At 50.0% G+C, this 23610-nt stretch overlaps 1 protein-coding gene across 3 annotated transcripts in view; it reads left to right on the top strand.

The window, feature by feature from the left end:
- Window positions 1–23610, top strand: part of Ttc7b (tetratricopeptide repeat domain 7B) — a 209242-nt gene that overhangs the window by 163709 nt on the left and 21923 nt on the right. For all 3 annotated transcript variants that reach the window (XM_010616298.3, XM_010616297.3, XM_010616299.3), the window contains 2 exons: window positions 4652–4792; window positions 17740–17942. In XM_010616298.3, coding sequence (XP_010614600.1) covers window positions 4652–4792; window positions 17740–17942 — 344 coding nt within the window. The remainder of the gene's footprint in view (window positions 1–4651; window positions 4793–17739; window positions 17943–23610) is intronic.

Here is a 23610-nt window from a genome sequence, read left to right as displayed (position 1 = left end):
CAATGCAGCCCCTTCTCTCCTTGCTTCAGTGGGTCCTTCCCTGAAGCTTTTCCCTTTCAGGGCAAGATTCCTCCTGTCAGGGTTATACTGTTTACTGATGCTCTGTAAGTCCTTGGCAAACTGTGGTCTCGTCATGGGGCCTTGGGTTTTGTTGTCCTCATCTATTCTTCACTCAGAAAAAGGTGGCCAGAGTTAAACAGAGGAGTCTGGGTCAGAGGAGCGCAGAGCTGACAGGGCCTTGGAGGGAGGAGCTGCTGCCCTGCAGCTCTGTAGACCTGGTCCACTGTCACCTGGTAGACACGTCACAGAGGGGTTGATGGTATCACCGTGGGGGTGGCTGCACTCAGAGAGGCAGCAGATATGGAACAGAGACCACCCCTAGTCAGCCTCCCCAGCAGGCTGACCCATGGAAAAGATAAGAATGGTGGTCCTACCTCCCCAGGAAGGCAGGGGCACCAACATTTGTCATGTTTAAAGGAAAAAAAGTATAGATAAAATATGCCTTATTTGAGTTAACTCTCCTACCTCTTCCTATCCCTCCAAAAACTAAGAGATACTTAATCGCTAGTCCTTGCCTCCCATTCCTCAGCCTGGGACACGGGCTCTTGGAGCGAAGGTGGCAGGTGTGGGAACAGAAGGGTACAGCTGCCCACAGTCTGCAGCATTGGGAGGGTGTATTTCCAAGCCCTGTCTTGAGAGACAGACGTTCTTTTCCTGTTAAAAATGAAAAAATTCAAGCAGGCTGGCTGACAGAATGCTTAGTCATTCCTGTTGCTGCTTTGTATATAAGGTCTTTAGGGGGAAATGGCCGCTTTCCCTTCTTTTTAGGATTATTTTGGGGGCACAGCTTCTAGGCCCTGGGAGCTGAATAAATCCTGTTGGCAGATAGTATTGAATCATTTGGAAACTGAGGGAAATAAGCACAGAGATTCATCAGCAGTGGCTCTGAGGCTTTTCAGAAAAATTCAGGAAAGGTAGGTATTGGCAGAAAGAATGTGGGTGATAGACGGAGATGGGACTCGGGGTGCAGCCACGTGCTCCATCATTCTCCCACGTTCATGCACACGAGGCAGCCGAATCAGTCCTCCGGGGCTGTGAAGGAAAGAGCTGCCCAGAATCCTGAGCAACCTGTGTCAGCTGATTGTGTTCATGCATAATAGAACATAGTGGGATGTGCACCAAGTCGCAGGGTGGGCTGAGATCTGGTTTATCTTCTCCGTGCTGTGAAGACACGAGGGCAGGCGGAAGGCTCATGCCACCAGAAAGCCAGAAAAGCAGCTGGCATAAAAATTTGCCATGCATTCTGTAACCTTCGCTGTGAAAATACAGACGTAACTAAGCCACCTAACTTTTGCTTAAGAAAATGATTGGCTCTGGAATCCCTTTGAATGATGAACTTTGCTGCTGAAATAGGGTCATATGTAATTGCCACATTTGAAGTTTCTGTGAAATCAGCCGTAGGTTTCTGTTCCATAGGCGGGAAAGGGGAGTTTGGAAAGGCGTCAGCTGCAAAGCAATTGAAGCTGGCTGTTGCCATCATCCCTTGTGGCAGGGTTTCTCAGCAGGTCTCCAAGCATGATAGCAAAGCTCACCCGGGAAGGGGTCAGATCCTATTGGCCTGTAGGACAGTGTCCTCCCCTGCAGTTCCTGATGCCTGTACACATGTACACACACACACACACACACACACACACACACACACACACACACACGTGCTGTGGTCCAGGAGAAACCTAGAAGAGGACCCTGGGTTAGGAATTAGAACCACTTTTCATGTGGCACCTTGCCTTTGTTGCAAGTATCCAAGACAACATTTTTCTCTTTCAGGTCTAGGTGGGAGGGGAGTACCCCACAAAGGGTGCCCTGGACCATTTAGGCAGTTAGGTCTCAGAACCTGGGCCAAATTTAGGGCATGTGCTTTCCTGCCTATGTCTGTCAGCTCTTGGTTCATTCAGTTTCTCAGTGGCTTTTTTGAGTCACTAGATCCCAAGGGCAAGGGGCACATTATCTCCTTGGTGGATCTTAAGTCTTGATTTTGTGATCCGGGCAATGCAGTTAACATTGTTACCTACCTCAAAGAACTGTTTAAAGATTAAATAATATATCTAAAGAGCTTGTCATAGAGCGGAAACATAGTATGTTCTCTAAAAATGGTAACCACCCCACTGTCATCATCATCTTTCGCCAGACTTTATTCACAGTAAAATGGATTATTACACTAGGAATTAAGCAATGTACTTGTATATAGATATCACTAAGAAAAGGAACTTTGGCAGTGCAGTAGTTCTGATTAGTTCCTTTGTGGACCAAACAAACAAAATAGCTCATTCAAAAAGTGAAATTAACTCCTCTAAAAGCTGCAAGCCCTACCATAGAAACTGGTTGGAAATTTGTAAGATTTTTCTATAGCAGCAGGTTATTATTTTTAAATGAACCAATACATGAATATTTTAAATATGCCTCAGTCTTAGTTTCTCCTGTGACAAATGTCAATAGTTGAAACCCACATAAATCTCTTGAGGGTCTTTAATAACCTTCTGGAGTCCGGAGAGATTCTGAGACTAAGAAATCTGAGAAGCAGTATTCCAGAGAACAAGATCTTCTTGGAACACTGTTCCCCGAGTGACCACTGGCTATGAGGACATAGGAGAGCTCAGGCTGCGACCTGGGTCCAAGCTTTTTCACCCAAATGTTAGTTACATCTCTTCCTGTCCCACCTCTGTGGCTCTCAGTCTTCTTCACTGTGTGTCGAAATCACTTTGGTGATTAACGGTTAAATGCCTGGTCCCACTACAAGAGGTTGTGACTCACTTGGTCTGCAGTGTAACTGTGACTTCGTGACTGATTTAAATCCCCAAGTGATTTCTGTGTGAAGTCAAGGTTGAGAGTCAGTGAGAAGATAATGGCAGAATATAGCAACCGTGACCTAGATTATTCATTTATTCAATCATTGCTACTGATCATTTCTGCCCATCATTGTTACTAAAAATCTCAGGGAAACTCTAAACCCTTGTTGCCAAAGTTAAAATATTATTTTCTTTAAGAAGAAATAAAATAAGACCAAAAATATTTATAGCAGCTTTATCACTTTGATACTTAGATTCTTTTTCTTAATGGAGTTAGACTACGTTATCTAACCCAAGGCAGATTGGTCGCCGGCCTGCACCTGTTCCTGAGCATCATAGGCAGAATCCTTTGTTTCAGCCTCGGTTTCTGCATTCTTAGACAGCAGCCTCCTCCTAAAGAACTCACAAGGCCTTTTCCCAAGCCCACTGTCCACTTGGGTGTCCTCACAGTACTGTCTGTGGGTTGGCCACAGAAGGTGCAGTGCCTTTCCTCTGAACAATTTTGGTTTCCATCCACCAAACTCCCACAAAAATTTGAGCGTAGTGAGAGGAGGCCATGATACTGTCATGTTGGAGCAATCAGAACATTATACAGGAATCCACTTCCACTGTACATCCTCTTAAAGTGAACAAATTATGGTACATTCTAAAATCTAGCCAAAATTTTGTTTATGCTCATAATTTTGGATTATCCAGAGTATAATGATCTTGATTTATTAGCATGGTCAGCATTTTTCTTTACATATTATGAGTTTTAAACTTCATAATGAGTTATAGTTACCAAAAACAATGTTGGAATATTTAACTCCATACTAAGCTTCCTGATTAATTATAAATTAAGAAAGATGATTGCAGAGAAATATAAATTATTTGAAATAACTGAAAATCCTGCTCTCTGTTCTGAAACCATGCCTCCAAAAGTGAATGTTGGGCAGAAGTAGGGAACAAGCCCTTGTTTAACAGGGGCCCTCTGGTCGTCAGGACCTCTGAAGCCACCTTTGCAGTTTGACTCACGCATTGCAACTATGCCTTTGACTGGTGAATGTGCTCACCGGCCCTTTTCCTTGGGGTCCTCTCCTTTTAGCATAGCAGGTTTTACAGATAGGCAGGAAGCTATTCTGAGCCCCAGACAGACAGTTTACTATAAGCCATCCTTCCCTAGTCTAGTATTAACCTGAGAATAGACACCTCCATATACACAGGGCAAAAGTACTTTTTTACAGTTTGTGAGTCTTGTCACAGAATATGAGTCCCAGGCCAAGGGTGTTGCCCACTTGTCGAAGGCCAGGCTGCACTAATGAAATGGGAAGTTGCTGGGTTTGTCTTGAGAATGGCCATCTGACCACTCTACACACTACCCCAGGAGGCAGGTATGGTCCTTCTCTCCCGATACATCGAGGCCTCTACATGGCACTTTGTAACATCCCTACCTAGTACTTCATTTATTAACTGCTGTGAAGCTAGCTGTCCCCGCTTCCTGCCCCCCAATACTTACCCTGTGTTGAGCTCCTGGAGGGAGCTTAGCATACATAACGTGTTCCTGTGTGCTGAATAAAAGTTAGCTAAAGCAAAAGGATGAAACTGAGGTTCCAGGCCAAAATGACTGTTCCCATTTCTTTACGGACAGTAACTCAGAAACATCCTGGAGAAGGTTTGTGTGTGTGTTTGTGTGTGTGTGTGTGTGTGTGTGTGTGTGTGTGTTGCGTTGCACCCTTGTGTCTTTGTACGGGAGGGGTCATTCGTCAGTGTGTGGCTGGTAGCCTGTTCTTTCACTCCTGACCCCATCTTCTTGAAACCTCCCACAGGCTCTGTCCATGCCACATCAGTGGCAGCCTCAAGAGTGGAGCAAGCACTGTCAGAAGTGGCCTCATCTCTGCAGAGCAGTGCCCCCAAGCAGGGCCCACTACACCCCTGGATGACGCTGGCACAGATCTGGCTACATGCAGGTACCACTCTGCCCTCCTGCACCCTGTGAACCCTTCCCCCCATGCACCCCTCTCCATGAGCCATGCTGTGCCCAAGGCTGCAGTTTCTGGGGCTCTCACCTGTGTAGCTCAGAACACCTCATCAAGCGAAACCAAAACCTTTGCCATCAAGCATCAAATTTTTACCACTTCTTTGCAAGGGTCATGATTTGTTCAGTACCTGCCCCTCTTTCCCCTGTGTCCATACCTGACCTAGAACTTGCCCCAGTTCAAGTGCCCGGGAGAGGTTTCCTGGATTACACTCAGGATTCCTAGGGAGTCTGTTGTCTGGAGTGCCGCCTTTGCCCTGGAGATGATCACACAGTCTTTGTGGGCAACATGGACTGGAAGCCCTGCTGTACTCTCAGCATCTGGGTAGCCTTGAGTTCTGTCTTAACCACCCAGGCTTAGTTTGCTCATCTGCACCATGGGATTAGAATAGCACCTGTCTCCTAGTATTGATAAGCACAGTGCATGGTACATCTCAGCAGCCAAGTCTCTAGGAGAAGGGATGAGAGGTATTGGTAACATGGATGTAGTTATCAAGGCCAAGGGGAGACCTGTTCGGTGGATCCACCTTCTCTGATGGCCCCTGAAAGAGGGGATGGCAGAAGCCCTTGGCCTGGTAACTGGCACAGAGGCAGGGATGATCACCCCTGCCCAGATTGCACAGGGCAGTCTGCTGGCTTCACAATGCTTCTGCACAGCTGGGAATCCCAGAGTTAAATCCAGCATACAGGTGTTTTGGAGTAATGAGAGTCCCTCTGTACAGAGCTCCCAAGCAAATGATGGCTGTTGATTTACTTGCATATTTCTATTTCTACATAAAAGGTAACTTCTGTCCCTCAGATTTTATCAGTCTATCTGCATGACCCTGCCTGAGCCTTCTGAGACTCACCTCTGGCAGGGTTTGTGCCAAAAACCCAAACATGGCGGAAGAAGGTGTGTGTGTTACCCACTGGCTATCTGTCTGTTTGTTCCTTTTTGCCGGAGTCAGTCGTGTGGTGGTCAGCCTGTGTGTCCCCACTCGGGACCTGTGCCTCGTGAAAGCCTGGTTGAATTTACCTGACTTGGCAGTCACAGGACCCCACCCAGTCAGCATTTTCTCTGTTAGCATCTTTGAGCTGTAGCAAACACCATAAATTAACAAATTATGTTCTTGAGAGCAGAAGTGCAGCGGAGGGCTGATTCATGCATGTGCACTGCTTCTCCCCACTGCACACGCGCTGCTCTGTGGTACTGGGCTCTTGCCCAGAGAGGTCACAGGCAGGCTGCCTCCAAAGGCCAGGGCCCCTCAGGAAGGCCATCTCCCCATTTATGTGACAGAGAAGCCCAGCGCAAGATTCTAACAATATCCTGCTCAGTCACCTCTGTGAGCAGTGACTATGCAGCTCACAAAGGAAGAGAGTGGGTGCCTGGAAGAGAATGCAGAGCTGGAATAGGAGCAGAGTTGCCTTTCAGATTCAGCTTGAAATCGAGTCTTTGAAGAACAAAGGCTAAAGCCCAGCAGGCTGATAGTGATCCTCCTGGATGGACTTGCTTCTGACCTCCCCAACAGGGCTTCTCTTGCTTGTTTCTTGGAAAACTCAGTGACCTGAAGTCCGTAGAGCTTTGCCTGAGGGTTGTTGTCCCCATCAGCTCTCTTGGGACTTTGCCCTACCTGCTGTGACTTGCGGAGGAAATTCTATAGTTGCTTATTAGAACTTTAAGAACTTGGTGACTAAGGTTCAGTTTGGAGCTATCCTTAAAATTTTATGTAATCACACAAGCTTCATTTCTCATTGCTGTGGCTGATAGGACAGAATGAAGGTCTCATCAATAATCAACACGTGTGGCTTTAACCTTCTATAGCTTGGTGGACCTGGACTGTGGAAAGCACATGCCAAAGATGGGCAGATGTGTTTGCACAGGTGTCGTGAGCATTGCATGAAGTCTGAGGGAATGGAGCCAATAGAATCTGTGCTATATTGACTCTTTCCAAGCCACACACAAGTCAAGATTTAGAGTCATATATCCACCTAGTCTGAAAGAGGTGCATTTAGAAGAAAACACAGATCCCACTGAATTGTCAGGAGGTGCCACATGTGGTTTGAGGTCTACTGATCTGAGAGGTAAAACAAAGGTGACTTCATTTTGTGCCAGTTCATGGAAACCAGGTAACATCTACTTCCTGTGTCCATCATCAGCTCCAGCAGTATTGCCAGGTGCCACACATTTTGCAGGCTTTAGAGAAATTGGATCGAGGCCTGATACCCAAGCCCACGGTGTTTGGCGTTTGCAGGGCTGTTCTCTTGGACTTTTTTCTGGCAAACTAAGTATAGCAGGAGGTTGTGATGGTAGCCTGATGAAGGTGGCCTGGATTTTAGTCTTGCAGGGAAGGTCACTCTGAGATGACCTCAGGTTCTAGCCCACTGCATCAGAGACACTTGTGCGTTTGAAGAGGACAGCTGAGGCTCCAGCTGCTCTGGGAGGGAAGAGGCCAGGTCCAGGCGCAAACATGGACCCAGGAAACCAGAGATGCTTGGCCACAGAGTCCCTCTTCCTGTGTGGAGTGTGCTTGATCTGCTGTTCCGGACACCCCTTATCTCAGAGCCTCAGGACACTTGGAGGCTGAACCTGCCCAGGCTGTGCATGTTTGTTCCTTGGTTGTTTGGACCTGTGTCACAATTTTATTGAAATTGTTTTCAAATGAATGACGTTCATGGTGTACACAGTTGAAAAGGCAGGAAAGAGCTAAAAGGAAAGGGCTTCTCCTGTCCCTGGGCCTCAGTCATCTGTCACAGGCAGGTGGTAGTCTCTGCCCCTTCTGGAGATCATCCCACTTTGAGCTGTGTCCCCACTGTCCTCTTAACACAGTGTCAGAAGATTGTCACATAGCACAGACAAAGCTGATCCATAATTTTTACACCTGTGTCATATAAATCCATGGTGTGGAAATACCATAATTCAAGCAGTTCTCTGTTGATTACTGTTTAATTTCAAGTACTTTGCCATTATGGATAATGTATAAGTACCCTAATGTATATTTGTTCTGTATCTCTAAGATAAACTCCAAAAATTAGAAATAATGGAGCAAAGGATGTGCACTCTCTAATGTTGATAAATTTTGTCGTAGTACCTTCCATGGACCCATACCAATTTCTAAGCCAGTCAATAACATGTGAGTGTCTATTTCTCACTTCCTTGTTGACACCGCAGAGTCTCAAAGTCCTGGATCTTTGCCAGCCCCGTATGTGAAAGATCTTTGTCAGCCCCAGTGGAGACATTGGCTGCTTATAGCTTTTGCCCACTTTTCTTCTTAAATATTGAGCTTTTTCTTCTTACCTAATAAGCCTTTATTATGTATCAAAGAAATCTGCCTTCTGTCTGTATTCTTCCTTTCTTTTAATGGCATCTGGGCTTCCCATCATATTTAGAAAGCAACTTCCCAGCTTTTAGACTCTTTCTGAAAGTTCTGAGTATCTTGTGGTGTCATTTGTGTGTACTGTGTCTCATAAATTAGGACAGAGGGAGGATCTTTTCCCTACAGCTCACAGCAGGGAACCCAGCTAGATAGCAGTGGTCACCATACAGTCTTCCTGGGGCAGAAGCCAGGAGAACTTTAGCAGAGCAAGAGGCCTTGCTACTCAGCATGGAGCCCCCGGAACCATACACACACACACACACACACACACACACACACACTGAACCATACACACACACACACACACACACACACACACACACACACACACACACACACACCCATCATCAATTCAAGCTTCACTGTTGTCCCGGAACCATACACACACACACACACACACACACACACACACACACACCCATCCATCATCAATTCAAGCTTCACTGTTGTCCTCCGGAAACTCAGTCATTATAATTACGAGCTGAACTAGGGCCTTTCCAAGCCATGCAGCTTCTGGGTGCCCATCTTTCAATTCCCACATTGGGACGGCAGCTAAAAATGACTCGGCAGTAGGTGGTTAATTTCTGCTTGTTACTTACTAATAATTATAGCTTTCACTTTGGCACTTCTCACAGCCGAAACCAGCAGCTATTCTTAGATTTGCAAGATCAGATCTTCTGATTTCTGCTGGGAATGTAAAGCTGTGATACTCTTATGAATTCCTTGGCCCTGGCCTGGCCTGTCCCCTCTGTCCTTCCTCCTCCCTGGCTCTTCCCAGGCACCAGGAGCTTGCATCAGTAGGGTCGAGGGGTAATCCTGCAGCATGTGCACCCTAACAAGATGAGAGCTCCCAGACAGGTGGCATGCAAGCCACTGCACAGGGCATGCCTGGGACAGAAAGCAGAGTCCTGGGGCCCAGGCCTGCCCAGATACCCTGCTGGTCTGGACAGATCAACTCCACCCACCAGCCCTTTCTTCCCTAGAGGATCTTGGCTAATTGTCTGCAACTTACAGATGGCTAAAATATATCAAGAACAGTATATATGTATCATGTGTTATTCTCAGGACTTTGGAGGTGTTAACTTGTGGTTCTCATCAGAACCTGACATAGTATGAAAACCCATATTCACAGTGAAGAAACTGAGGCACAACTGTCAAATCACTTGCCTAAGGTTGCTTGGCTCTGATATTGAGAAGCCTGAATCACAGAGGCAACCAGTGTGGCCCAGAACCCTCACTCTAACCCCCAGTAGGCACTCACTTGGTCAACACAATGTCTGAGCATCTCCTTACGTCCAGGCTCTCTGCTCCTAGGCTCGATGGTCATGAAGACAGTCTCTGTTCCAGCCTTCCTTGAGTTTACAGATGCAAAGCAGTTACAGAAACATGTAACTTCCACAGTGCCAGGGGCCCAGAGGGAGCAGAGCAGGCTCCTGTGACCTCCTGGAAGCACAAGGCCTCCCTTAAGTAAGGCAGCCAGATGAGATTTGGGCACAGTTGAGAAGAGACTGGAAGTGTGGTTACCATTGGTCAGGGACCCTGGAGGGAGATACGGAACAGCTGGTGAGAAGGACTGGAGGCAGAGTGGGCTCTGAGAAGTGAAAGGCCCTGGGCAGGAAGCCTAAAGAGAGAGCAGTAGCAGGGCTTCAGGGGAGGCAGCAAGGCCCATTCAGATCACACACACCCCAGGTCAGTAGCCAAGCAGCCCTATTAAGATCTTAGAACCTAGTCCTAAAAGAATTGAGAAATGACTGATGAGCTTCAAGCAGGAGCATGAAAGGATCCAATTGGGGTTTGAAAAGCTCACTCCAGCTCAATGTTGGGATGGAATGGAAAGCAGCAAAGGCAGCGGAGCTGCAGGAGCAGGAGGACTTAGCAGCGCCGGTCCAGGCACAGAGCAATCAGCCTGGGCCTGGGTGGTCCCAGCTGGAACCAGACCCCTGAGATCCATTTCTGAAGTAGAGCTGGTGGATAAGGTATGATGGGTGAAGGGAAAGGAGGAATCCAGGAAGAATGCTGAGCACTGGGCTTGAGTCCATGATGACACCCTTTCCTACAGTGAGGCATCTTCGGGAGAAACTGATGTGCTGGGGTCTGAGAGGAAGCAATTCCAGAGCCCAGGTCAGACTTGAGAGTGTCAGATCCCTGAGAAAGTGCAAGTGGCAAGTGGCTGTCAGATTTGGTCTGCAAACATGAAGTGGGGAGTTGGGATTTATCAACCAGTGTAGTAAAAAGCCTGAGAATGAAGACGGAGGAAGGAAAAGGCTACACTGAGACCTGAGCCCCTCCACAATGGATGTTTGGGAAGGAGAGGAAAAGCCAAAGACTCACATGAGTGCTCAGCAAGAAGGAAGCAGGATACGAGGTGTCACAGGAGGAAGGGATTGACATGGGCCTGTGCAATGCAATCGAGGACTCAGCTTAAGACTCAGGTGGTTCGAATCTTTCTTCCGCTACACGCTGCCAGTGATGTGGGCAACTTATTTCTTTCTAATCCTGATGAGTCTAGTGTCCTGCTCTGCAAGAGGAGGAAGTTAGGACAGCCGCAGAAGATAAAGCATGTGGCAAGCCGTTAATCGCTCTCAACAGAACTGTTTGGAAGGAGGAAATGGCTCACAGGAAATGCTGCTGTGAAGTTAAGCACAGTGGAGACAAAGCACCATTGGATCTGCTGGGTGGGAGTTGCTGGGGACATTGACAAGACTGGTTTTCACAGACTGGCAGAGCTGGAAACCATCCGGTGCAGAACGGGTGGCAAGTGAGGAAGTGAAGGCAGAGAACATGCACCATCCTTCCAAGGAGAATCCTCTGGAACAGGAACATGGAGCTGGGAGAAGAGTGCATGGTTGACGTGGAAATTTTCTGAATGAGACCCTCAGTGTTGTGGTTTAGATCTTAAATGTCCCCAAAAGACCCATGTGCTAAAGGCTTGGAGTAGGTGGGGTCTAGTGTGTGCCTGCCTTCTCTTCCTGTCTTTCTCTTTCACTTCCTGGCCTTCATAAATGAGCAGCCTCCTCCACCATGAACTCCCACCAAGATTTTCAACCCTGCCACAGACCCAAAGGCAATAGGACTATTTGACCCTGGACTGAAACTGTGAAATCATTAGCCAAAGTAAATCTTTCCCTCTAGGTTGCTTGGATTAGGTACTTTATCACAGCCACAGAAAGCTAACACACTCAGCATCCAGAAGAGAAAAGGCATGTGTGAAGGTACAAAGCCCCAGAAAGCAAGGGAGTAGAAGGGGCTAGGGCCCAGGCATAGGAGGTGGCTTCAAACACAGCAAGGGGCACAGAGTGGACAAGCCTCAAGGCCACAGAGGGACTTGTTGTGTTGGTGTTAGGAGAAAGCCCAAAGTCTGAACTGCTGGTTCCTGGCTTCTCTGAATGAGGAGCCAAGGTGGACCACAGGGGTGAGTCCACTGGGTCACAAACTGGAAGGGATGGGTTCCCCCAAACCCCCCAGGGAAGACTTCGCTCTGGACACACTGGCAGCTGGAGGCAGACTCCAAGGTAAATGGCAGTCCTACAGCCAAAACCTGGCACGATACCGGGCTGAGCCCTGAGTGAGAACAGGGCCTGAGTTGTGTTTAGCCTATGACTGCAGGGCCCAGCCTGAGAACAGAATCCCTGCTTCCTTTCACTTCCTGACTTTCCCCAGAGAAAACACAGCCTGGGTCTAGAGTTGAGACCAAGGCTACTGTAGGCATTGGTGGCTTGGAAGAGTGACGGGAAGACCCATCGGAACATCTGACCCTTTCCTCCTTGCCCCTCATGCTGATTTTTTTGAAAGAGCAAGTTCGTGGGGACATAGGAGGTGTGCTCTGGTCACATTCTGTACTGCAGACACCCTGTGTCGCCCTGGGGGCACGTCCCTATCCCCCACAGCCTCTCTCTACAAAAGCAAGGTTCCATCGGCCGGGATTTATCTCAGTGGTTCCACCGCCTGCTTTGCAAGAAGAGCAAGGTCCTGAGTACCAAAAAAAAAAAAAAAAGCTCAAAAGCAAGGTTCCAGGTAGAGGAAATGGTTTGGAGGGGTGGCTGAGTCAGCCGGCCTACCTCCCTATCTGCTGCTGCTGGCCCCAGTACCCTATGCCACATGTCCTCTCCTGCCACAAGCAGATGACATAAAACATCTGCCAGCACCCAAACTAGGCATGGTTCCCGGTGCCACCTCCAGCCCTGACTGCCCCTTTGTGTGAGTTTCCAAAAAGGTGCCCCTCCAGTAGACTAAGCCCCAAGGAAGCACATTGTGTAAGCCAGAGGTGGGTTTGCAAGGCAGTGCCAAGGCCACACCTGCAGCACAGTCTAGGATGGAGCCCAGCCCCCATCAGCCCAGCACTTCACACAGTGTGCAGCCTGCATAGCCCTGGACACAGAGAAGGCACCTTGCAGGAATTAGGCCTGGATGGATGGATGGACGGACAGATGGAGAAATGACCTTCACAGGACTTGGGGTGAATCCAGCACTGGGCCCCCAGTTGGAAACAGCACTTGGTCTTTAAAAAGAGCAGCCTTTTTCAACCATGTCTGGAGCTTGGGTCAGCAGCCAGTTCCCGAAGTTCTGTCTGTGGTCTATGCCCGAGGCCATTAGGAATGTGGGGTGGAGCAGGGGGTGGGTGCCACCAGGGTCTCTGGGAGCAAGGCATCTCCTAGGGAACAGGGCATTGTCCTGGGCACATGCGGGTGCAGAGGAATGGGCTGCCAAGGGTGCCGGAGCATCTGGGAACCATGTACAGGTAAGCTGTGAGAGGCAGGTGGGCGGAGGCAGCCCAGCAGAGGAGGCCACCAGGCCTGGCAGAGCGTGCATGCGTGAAGCACAGGGAGGGCAGCAGAGTACCAAGGCCTTGACTCTGAATGCCACGCAGAAACACTGGGATTACATTCATCTGCTCCAGGAACCATAGATCTGAACGCAGAGGAGGAGATTTTATTCCAGCATTTTTCACAGTAATAGCACAGACACTCAGAGCTTAGTGGCACTCTCAGAACAAGGTAGGAAGTGCCCCTGACCTGAGCAATCCTTACCTTTGCCCAGAGGCCGTCAGCCGCCAGATAAAGGGCAGAATATCTATCCCCGTGTCCTCTTCAGAGTGACCTTGCAGGGCCGCCCTGTGCTGGGGCTCAGCCTGCCCTGAAATCTTCTCTTCCTGGTGGCTGATTGGCCCCAAGTTCCCCTGAGCTCTTGAGCTCACAAAGCCCTTCATTTTTTTATTTTAATTGAATTTCGCCCTGCTGGAAGGGACAGGGAAATGTCAGTTGCCATGGCTTCTCTAGCCTTCAGCTTTCTTCGTTGACCTGAGCCACAGAAATTGTTGCCCTACTCGGACCCTCATGCAATGTTCTCATATCTGCAAACTTCTTTAGCACCTACCTAAATGCTACGGGATGCAAAAGGGATTGTGGCTAGGAAAGCAGTACTGACTGTTTCGGAGGCTTTAGGGAAGTGTAAGTTCTCTTTGCTTTACCCCCTCAGTTCCCAGCCTGCAAAGCAAGGGAGGCAGATGTGAGTCCACATCCCAGGTCCATTCCTAGGGCTGCCTCACAGCACAGCCCCAACTGCTGGCCTCCCTGCTGCAGGGACTGAGGCACCTGGGGTAGGACTCTGGACAGAGAACTTGGAGAGGCCACGGGAGCAGGCTCCCGTTCCCCCCAAATCAACAATCAGAGAACAGAAGGAGGCTAAGGAAGGGGCTGTGTGTGGCTGGGCAATGGGCCCCATGGAGAAACAAGCAGCGGGGATCAGGGTCCCTGGCAATGCTGATATGACCGAGGTGATGACAGAGCTTGCAGCAGGTGCTACAAGAGAACAGAGGAAGGGCTGCTGACCCGCACAGGGGCTTAGGGTTGGGTGTATATGGCACCCTCTTCTGGGACACCTTGGCTCTTGTCTGAGCCGCTGTCCAGCACAAATTCACAGTGACTTCTATGTGGCCTTGTATTCTGGGTACCAGCTGTATGCCCCAGCTAAGAAGGCTGTGTGCAGGGCTGATCTCAGGGACACTGGCAAGCGTCAGTAATCCTTTCTGCATCCTTCCTCAGTTCTTTCCCAAATTCCTTGATTGATGCTAGATATCCCACCCTGCCAAACTTCCTCTCTGGAGCCTAAGACATTGTGCCTGTTTAGTTATCATTTCCTCTAAAAGAAGAAATGGCTGTTCTTAGTTACTGTCCTAGAGGCGCCATGGTAAAGGCTGGGCCCCGGTCCCCACATACCCTGACTCAGAGTCACTGACCTCTTCACACTTTGCTGTCCCCTCTGCAGACTCCAGGAGAAGGGAGGCCCTCACCTTCTCCCCCAGCCTCTGGACTGCAACTTTCCCCATCTCCTTAGCTTCTTACTGCTGCCCCAGGGGAGGTGGGGCCATGGTCAGGCTCCATTGGACAGCTGAACAGGCCCTCTGAGCTGACTGTCTTGCCCAGGGCCTCACAAGGCTCAGGGCAAACACCAAGTCCTCATAGCCGTCAGGACACTGTGACTTACAAACAGGAAACCTAGAGTCCTGGTACCTCAGAGATGGAGATGGGGACAAACCGAGAGGGAGGACAGAGAGCCTGCTCTTTAAAATCTGTTTACATAATGGCCTAAAAGTTCTTTGGAAAAGAGGCTCCATTTGGCAAAAATAGTTTGAAGACCATTGCAGGATGCTGTGTTATATCCTTCTATTTGAGCCTAAAATGGTATTTGGAACATTTCCAGCCCAGGCCCTGTCTGCTTGCTCCGCCTCAGGAGTACAAGCCTTACCGGAGCTTTGGGTCCCCTCCAGCTACTTCCATGGCACTGGAAAGAATTCTTCTCACTCCTTTGCCTTCTGATTTGGCTCCTCTGTCTTCTCTGTCCTCCCAGTGGGAATTGGTAGCAGCAGGCCCCAGGCTAATGAAATCATGGTGGTAAGTGGGGTGTTTGGCATCATTGTTAAGGCTTATGTCCAGATGTCCCCCCACTTCTTCATGCAGTCATATGTGGGGCTTTTTCAGAGGTGGATGGGTCTAGAGTGTGTGATGCTGGGGTTGATTCATGGTGCAATGCTGGGATGAAGGCACTAGGATTAAGGGTGTGAGTACTACCCTCCCTAAGTATCCTGGATAAGATATAAGGGACAGAAAGAGCTGTGATTGTCCCTTGCTTACTTTGCTACCTTCTGCCCACCATGAACTATTACTCCTCTGTGATGCCACTCTGCCTTGGAGCCAGCTAGCTATGAACTAAAACCTCTACGAACTGTGAGCTAAAAAAAACCTCTCCTCCTTCAACTTTGAGTGTCAGGTCTTTTGAGCAAGGAGAGAAAAGTAGCTAAGGCAGTCACCTTTGGGCTCACAAGGGCCCTTCATGGAACAGGGCTCACATCACACTGTCCCATGGGCACTTAAGGCTTCTGCCACCTCCATTCTTGTTACAGAAATTCTGGAAGTCTTCATTCCATGTCCCCAAGCTGGCCCGCTTCCCCAGTGATCTCAGTGGGAGAGGCTGGCTGTGGCTTAGCCACCTACAGGTAGCTGTAGGCCTGGAGCCCTGAGAATGGCACAGGCCCACACCAGAAGCAAGTTGGGAGCCAGTGTACACTAACAGGGTTGTTTTGTACAGCTCCCAAGGTGCCGCCACACTCAGATGCCAAGCTACGGAGGACACACATTGCCCAGCGAGTGCTTCAAGAGAATTTTATTTCTCAGACCTCCAACAGTCTTTGTGAGAGGAGAGGGAGGGTTATGCCTTCTCAAACTGAAAGCCAGAATGTCTCCCTTGTGCCCACGGCCCCAATGTGTGGTACTTTGGAGGGTGGGTACCAGAGATTGCAAGGCAGGCAGCGGAACCACTGAGCCAAATCCCCGGCCCCATGTGGTACCTTTTGAGCTGAATCTCCTGAGAAAGCCATGGCCAGAGCATTGCTACCTTAGAGCTCAGGAGGCTGTAATGGAACTGCACAGGGTTTCCAGGACTGCCCTGTACAAGTCCCCAGGCCAGTCTGTCACCTGTCTGTGTGATTTAGTAGCTCTCCTATCACTAGGACATCTAGAAGAACTTAAAGGAGGAGAGGTTTAATTCAGCTGTCGTCTACAGTCCGTGATCAGCTGGCTCCAGGGCAGAAGCTGCATGGTGAAAGGGCTGGGTGCTATCCTCATGGTGGTCAGAGAAGGGAATAGCTGGGGAGGGAGGGCACCCCTCCAGGTCACACCCAGTGACTGCCTCTTCCGATCAGGCCCCACCTGCAAACAGCCAGGCGGCTGTATGGCTCCCATGATGCAGTCACCTTCTCCACACCCTGCCTATGAGTGCACCGGGCTTTGGGAACACAATGACCTAAGCTGTGACACTACCCTGAGCTTTGCCCCAGAGGTGGATGGCAGCTGCTGTGAAGGACAGGCTGTCACGAGGACAGAGATGTGACGTGGAGGCTTTGCTGAGGATGAGGAAGTGTCTGGTGTGGGCTCCAGGAGACAGCTCAGAGAGGAGTGAAGGGAGGGAGATAATAAAACTTCTCTTGTTTCTCTTCTCATTGTGTTCTTAGAGCTTTGCCATGTCTGTGTGCTCTTGTGTATGCTACATCACAGTGCACTAATTTACACATGGGTGTCCCTAACCTGAACATCTTTTACTGCCAGGGTGAGGCTGGGTCAAGGCAATCACTGGGGCAGAGGGCAGCAGGGGAGCTGACAGGCATGGCCATGGTGGTCCTGGGGAGAACAGAGAGAGGGCTCATGTCTTGGAGGCCTGGAGAGGTGGTGCTGCTGTGCTCAGACTCGGTCCTGGGAGAAGCACCTGAGGGGCAAGTGTCCTCACCTGGACACTGGGAGGCAGACGTGGCACTTGGACATGTATGGTGGCTCTTGGGGGCAGAGGGAGCTACAGGGCAATCTGAGATTCTCTGCCCAGAAGCAAGGGAGTTGAGTCCTAGGACTGGCAGAAAGATCACGTCCTTGCTTTTGTGAAAGGGACAGCCTTGTTTTTCAGAGGCTTTGTTGATGTTAACAGTTTTGAATCTCTAGGGTGTGGTCACTTTCCCAGGCAGGGGACAGGTACTATGGATCAGCCATTTGATTTCATGCTTTTCCCCACATAACCCTCAGCCTGCCTCATCATGCTTTTGGCATCAGAAGGACAGACCAAAGGGTAGAGTCACTGCCTGTGAAGGCTGCATGCCACTGGCTGGCTTGTCCCAGGAGTGTTCTTCCCTCTCTCTGTGTGGACAGAGCCGAGGCTGGGGTCAGGCCAGCCTCTGTCCAGATGCCGAAGTGCCCTAGGCAGTGTCCTCAAGGTGGGGGCTTGGCCTGTCCCCTCCGTTTGATGGTGACATATGTCTGCCCTTCGAGGTCACAGCATGAGTGACTGGAACCCCAGGGCAGGAGTGGGCTCAAGGGATAGTTGGCCCACAGCTGTGCCCACAATGATAGGGGGACCAGCTGGCTCTGGACCCTACCAGACTCCCATGGGTGAATGCAAAGGTCCCCAAGCAGAGGGACAGCCTCTCCCAGGGCCTCTGATGGGCAGTGGATTGAGACGGCATCTGCTTTCTGCTCTCCTCCCACAGCTGAGGTCTACATTGGCATTGGGAAGCCTGCTGAAGCCACAGCCTGCACTCAAGAAGCTGCCAACCTCTTCCCAATGTCCCACAATGTCCTGTACATGCGGGGCCAGGTGGCTGAGCTCCGAGGAAACATGGACGAAGCCCGGCGGTGGTATGAGGAGGCCCTGTCCATCAGCCCCACCCATGTGAAGAGCATGCAGCGCCTGGTGAGTCTGCACTGGGCCGGGACCCCCACTACTGGATCAGAGCTCCCCAGGGAGGCAGCAGAGGCCAGACGCAGTTAGATTGCCAGGCTGCCACACTGCAGGAAGCCAGCAGGCCACTCCCATGGTAGTTCATGCACATGGCACCCTGGGAGGTGAGCACAGCACCATAGCCAGCCTGCCCAGGGTCCTGTAGGTGCCCTGGAGCAGTTTGGGTCACTGGTCTCCTGGCCGGCATTGACGGCCATCTTGGCCCAGCCTGGGCACTGTCATTGTCCATTTGGTCTCTGCACTGCTTGCAGCAGCCACTTTGAGAGATTTTTCACACCCCCAAGGCCTCAGTGCAAAGATCACAGCACAGGGTGTGTGCACGCGCGTGTGTGTGTGTGTGTGCGCGCACACATGCGCAGGAAGCCTGAGATGCCAGAGGTGGCATCTTCAGCCAGGGACACAGGTGATCACCCTCGTTTCCCCACCCTGTGTGGGAGTGGCGGCTCTTTAGAAGCACACATCCCTCTTCTGAGTGCCTGGCCAGAAGGGACGCACATTGCTCTTATGCTCCCTTTCCCTGGACCTTCTTTGAGAGGTCCTGGAGTTGGTACCAGCTGTCTGAGCATCAGTGTGGCAGGGAGCAGATGGGTCACTCGGGGTTCTGTTAAGAATGTACCATGTGGTGGCCAGTTAGCTCAGTTGGTTAGAGCGTGGTACTAATAACGCCATGGTTGCGAGTTGGATCCTCATAGAGGCCACAAACCCTTTCCTTTCTTCTTGCTGGGCATGCTGCTCGAGAGTCTGCTGTCATATTCCTGTGGGAGTCTTAACTAAAACTCAAAGCGAACAGGCATAAGCCGTGAAGAGCCAGCCTGCCTTCCCTGGGCCTATACCCCAGGCTCCAATTCTGAGCCCATATCAAAGCTGAGGTGCCCTTCCCCTTGGCAGACTTTGGGTACTCAGCACCACAATCAGACAGTGATATAGGAGAGCAAACACTGTCCTGTTGGTGTCACTTGCTCAGTCCTTAACCTTGGGGAAGGCCCATAAGTGCTCTGCATGTCAGGGTCCTTCTTTCAATAGGAAGACATCCGCCATGGAGTGGATGTAGTTTTGTAATTAATCGGTTCTCCCAAGGGTCCCAGCGCCTTCACTGTCCACCATTTGTCATAACCAAAACATAGAAGGTTCCGAGCCATATCTACACATTTGCAACAGAAAATGCTGACTCTCTGAGAATTAGATGCTGTTGGAAGAGTCAAATGTTGATCTGAACTTGGGCTTTTCTCTTAGCCTCAGGGACCCTTAGTATTTCTGTGAATTGGGGTGTTCCTTGCCCAGGTGGGCTGTGTGAGAAGTGAGTGAATGGCTCGTGTAACAAGCCTCACAGAGTTCCTGGAACCTGCCAGGTGCCCATTAAATAGAAAACTAAAGACGGTTATTTTCAGTTTTAAAAATAAATCAAACCACAAATAATGACAGCTATTTAATTCTTTCAACTTCCTTTTATAAACATACAGTACTGTAACTCAATGCAGCTTTATAAATAATTTTTCATATTATCTAAACAGTCTCTTTGACTTAAAATATTACATGGGTTTTAATTTTTGTTTCATTATTATAAGAGGAATTTGTTAGGAGCTTTTCAGGTCTCTGAGCTTTTGCTAGAGTATTGTGGAACAGTTATAATCAATGCTGTGTACCCAGTATTGTTATTAAAAAGAGGTAACATGTTTCCACCTCAGGACCAATGAATTATTCAGAGAACTATTTCTTGTTCATCCCCAAGGGGAACACATGAGACAAAAGATCAAATAGGAAAATCGCACCAGGAGAGTTTTCTGTTTCCCCTTGGAGCTTTGCAAGACACCTGAGCTCCTCACAAAGGCCAGGTGCTTTCCTTTCTGACAGGAGCAAGCGCTGGGCCAAGCACAGGGCAGCTGGCGAGTCAGGGGCCAGGCTGATGACCAGGCCTTGCCTGCCACCTCCACTGGCAGCAAGTGGGCCTCTCAGACCCAGACACAGCACTGCTTTGGAAGTCTTGCCAGTGAAAAAGAGTAATAATAACAAACTAACATATTTGGAAAACCATACAGACTGGAGGCAGGTAGAGAGCAGCAAGCCTATAGATTTTGAGTTCATATTGTTTCACCCAGTGGCCGGGATAAGGGCTTGGAACACCTCTTCTTGGGGACCTAAGGAAGATGCACCTGGGCTTGCGTTCTGCCCTGTCCATTCCCGGAACCTGGCCCTCAGCTGGGGAAGTGGGGAGGGGGTGGCCCCCAAATCCCCAGACACTTCAGCCCTGAGGCAGTGCCTCCCCCATGCAGGGAAGCAGTGTTTCTGTGGCCTTGGATGGAGGAGAGGAGAAAGATGATCCTCCAGGCTCCAGACTAGAGTCCAGCACTGTTCCTCCTTGGCTTTAAGGTCTTGGGCACATCATTCCCCCGCTCTGTGCCTCAGTTTCCACAGCTACATAAATGACAATAATGTTAGCACTAGTGCCTCACAGAGACAAAGTCAGTACAAGAACTAAGGTCTCTTGTTTAGTCACAGAGGCCTTCACAGAAACCAGACTGGTGTGTGAGTTCCTGGTGAAGCGAGACAGGGAGGCCAGAAGCCATGTCTTCACCGGGTTGAGTCCAGGAAGCGGATAGAGGGTGCAGAAACAAAGATGAGCGTCGATGGTTGCCTGGTACCCAGGGGAAGAGTGTGTGAAGCCCAGGGCAGCCTGTGCCATGCCAGGCCAGGGCCAGAAGGTCCAGAGTAGCAGGGATTCAAAGAAGAGAGATTCAGAGACCACCATAGAACCAACCAAGGAAGGAACCAAAGGAGAGGGAGATTGTGATGCTGGGAAAACCCCCAAGAGTGGGAAGTGTGTCCGTGGAGGCGCTCATGCTCAGAAGGGCAAAGCATGGAAGGAAGTGAAAGGGAGCCATCAGGACAGCAGGAAGCCACCCTATCTGTCATGGGTGCAGAGCCAGTGGCCGACAGTGGCCACAGAGGACAGATAGCAGCTTGAGCTCACACTGTGGAGAGCAGTTCCTCATTCGGTCCTAGGGGTGTGTGTAAGTGGCAGCACACACCCGGTCATCAAGCTGTCAGGGAGTTTCAATCTGTGCACAGATGTGGACGTGTTAGCATTGTTGAAAAGCACTGATGTAGAACTCGGGTGTGGCTCAGTGGTAGAGTTTATGCTGGGCATGCAGGAAGCCCTGGGTCCACTCCCTAGCCACCAAAAAAGAAACAGCAATGACAGTTGAGAGACAGATAGTGTTTGTGAAAGTAAGCCAAAGGCCAGACTTGAAAAGAGAAACGTAAACAAAAACCTAGGGCAAAGGACAATTTTCAAGTAGTATTAGCCTTCATTTATGTGTTTAAAGTCACATATAGTAAGAAGGGAGAGAGACTAAACATGCTCGGCATCGGTAAGGAGTTAGGACCAACACAGAGACACTGTGCGACAGGTGTTTGGGGAGCGATGAGCTGAAGGCGCCAGTAATGTTGATGAGCGGAAGAATTGGTGGAGTGATCGGACTTTTCCCGGAAAAATCTGAAGGCATTTTTCCTATTAGTCTTACATAAATGCATAAATTTACATTTGTCTGCTATGTGAAAAAGGCTTTAGCTTGAAGTAACCAAAATGAATTAATGAAACATAGAGGAGCTTTTTCAAACCATCCTGTGCTCTGTGTTGGGAGAGGGACAGGAGGGAAAGGCAGCCCAAGGTGCCCGGCCTGCTGAGCCAGACTTTCCAGGCCAGGGACAGGCACAGAGACACAGGGCAGCCAAGGACAGCATAGTGGGATGTAGACGGACTCTGCAACAGGGACATTGGGTTGCCCTTGTTTGAGACTGGAAGGTATGAAAGGAACAAGGGCCTTCAGGAGAGAGATGGACGGGGAGAGGAGTCAATAAGGTTGGAAGGGAAGGTGTCCTGAGCAAGAAATGTGTGCATCGGATATTAGCAGGAGGTCAGCCTGCCTGCATAGAGTTCGTTGACAGATGGAGAAAAGGTGTGGGTGGGAGCGGATGGCAGGGTCAGCCAGGGCCCAGCGGAGTAGACAGCACTGGGAGGACCAGAGGTACCCACAGCAGCATCAGAGAGTTCCAGGAACCAGGGGGGGCCATGCACAGGTAACCAGAGGAAGGGGACAGCAGGGGTACTAGTGACACAGCTGCCCTGCCCTCCCACCGCAGGAAGGAAAGCCAATGTGTCCACCTGCGGGATAGGCCATCCCCTTAGCTGAGTCTGCTGCCACAGAGACGAGAAAGGCTAGAGGGAAAGCGCAACGGGACTGTCCCTTTGAGCATCAAGGTTACTCAGACAAGGCTGGGGCCTGGAAAGGGACAGAAAGCCATCAGCATGGAGATTATGGAGGTGCGAGGCTGTGGGCCACCCCCAGGGGAAGCAGTGCTAACAGATCAGCAGTGGAGCTCTGCCCAGACTAGAGGAAGGTGATGGCAGGAGAGAATGAGGAGGGGCCGCCTGCACAGGGGTGGCTGGAGGACCCGCTGTTCCCTGAGGCCCTTAGGCTGCTGGAGTGAGGCATGGAAGGGATTAGGCTGCTTGGTGGAAAAACACATTTCAGGCTTCTGTCTGAGATCTGGGGCACAGTGGTCCTGAAAGGGCTCGCTTGTCTTCTTGGGGTGGGTGAGAAGATAAGATCACCTCTTAGAAGCCAAGTGGCTTCAGGCTAAAGGCCTCATTCGCACACAGGCCTGTGTGAGGTTTCTCTGAGTGCTCATCCTCCAAAACATCGGGAATCTGGAGTGTCATGGAGCACAGGTGCTCCCAAAGTGGGATCCAGTCCTGTTCCAGGGACCACATTAGTAGCAGAAAATTGGCAGGCATCAGCCAAGCTGTCAGAAATGCATTTTGTGAGAAAATACCCAAAGGTGCCTCACGCAGACAGCATCACCACCCAGGGTGCACCGGGGCACGTCTTCCAGAGCACACCTGTATTTTCTGTAGTTTAGCAGCTGTGACAATTGATCCGTCAAAGCAAAGCTGACCGGTGGCACTGCTGTGAGAGGAAGGCTGTCATGACATTAAAGAGGGCCCAAAGCCAGGCCTTCCTTAAACCCCTTTCAAGCCAGTGTGCCTGGGTGCTGTGTAAACATTTCATCCTGTTGTATGTGATGGCTGGATGGCTGCAGAGAGGCCAGAGGGAAGGGAAGAGGTGGCCTAGGCTTGCTAAGGCAGCTTGCACAGCTAAATTATGAAACTTTGGTGCTTTACTATCTCTCCCATCTCTGAGAGTGTCCATCTGTTCTTTGAGATTTGGGAGATTGCTGGGTTTTTTGTGTTACTACTTACCACCCTAGTTTCCAATATGCGCCCGGCTAAAGGAGAGCTGAGCATAGATGCTGTAATTCCAGGCACCAGCAGCCTGTGTCTGTGTCTGCCTGATTCAGCCATCAGCAAACACAGCAGCATGGGGCTCCCTGTCAGCACCTCCACTGTCCTCTGGGAGAGTCAGGCGCTTGGTGCCTCCTTTACTCTGGGTAAGACCCAGGCACAAGCAGCCTGGTGAAACAGAACGCAAAGAGCCTCCCCCTTCCAAAGCTGATCTTTAAAAACCAGTCTCTTTCATCCTAAGTATCATCTTTTTTTCCATATATAGGAAGAATGATTGGCAGGAAACAAAACTTTGTTATAGCACAAGGATGCTTTCAT

Source organism: Fukomys damarensis, unplaced genomic scaffold, assembly GCF_012274545.1.
Source record: "Fukomys damarensis isolate Sample0158 unplaced genomic scaffold, DMR_v1.0_HiC HiC_scaffold_21, whole genome shotgun sequence".
In the NCBI taxonomy this organism is placed as follows: domain Eukaryota; kingdom Metazoa; phylum Chordata; class Mammalia; order Rodentia; family Bathyergidae; genus Fukomys; species Fukomys damarensis.
The sequence above is the reverse complement of the archived record's forward strand: the minus strand, read 5'-3'. Positions and strand labels throughout refer to the sequence as shown.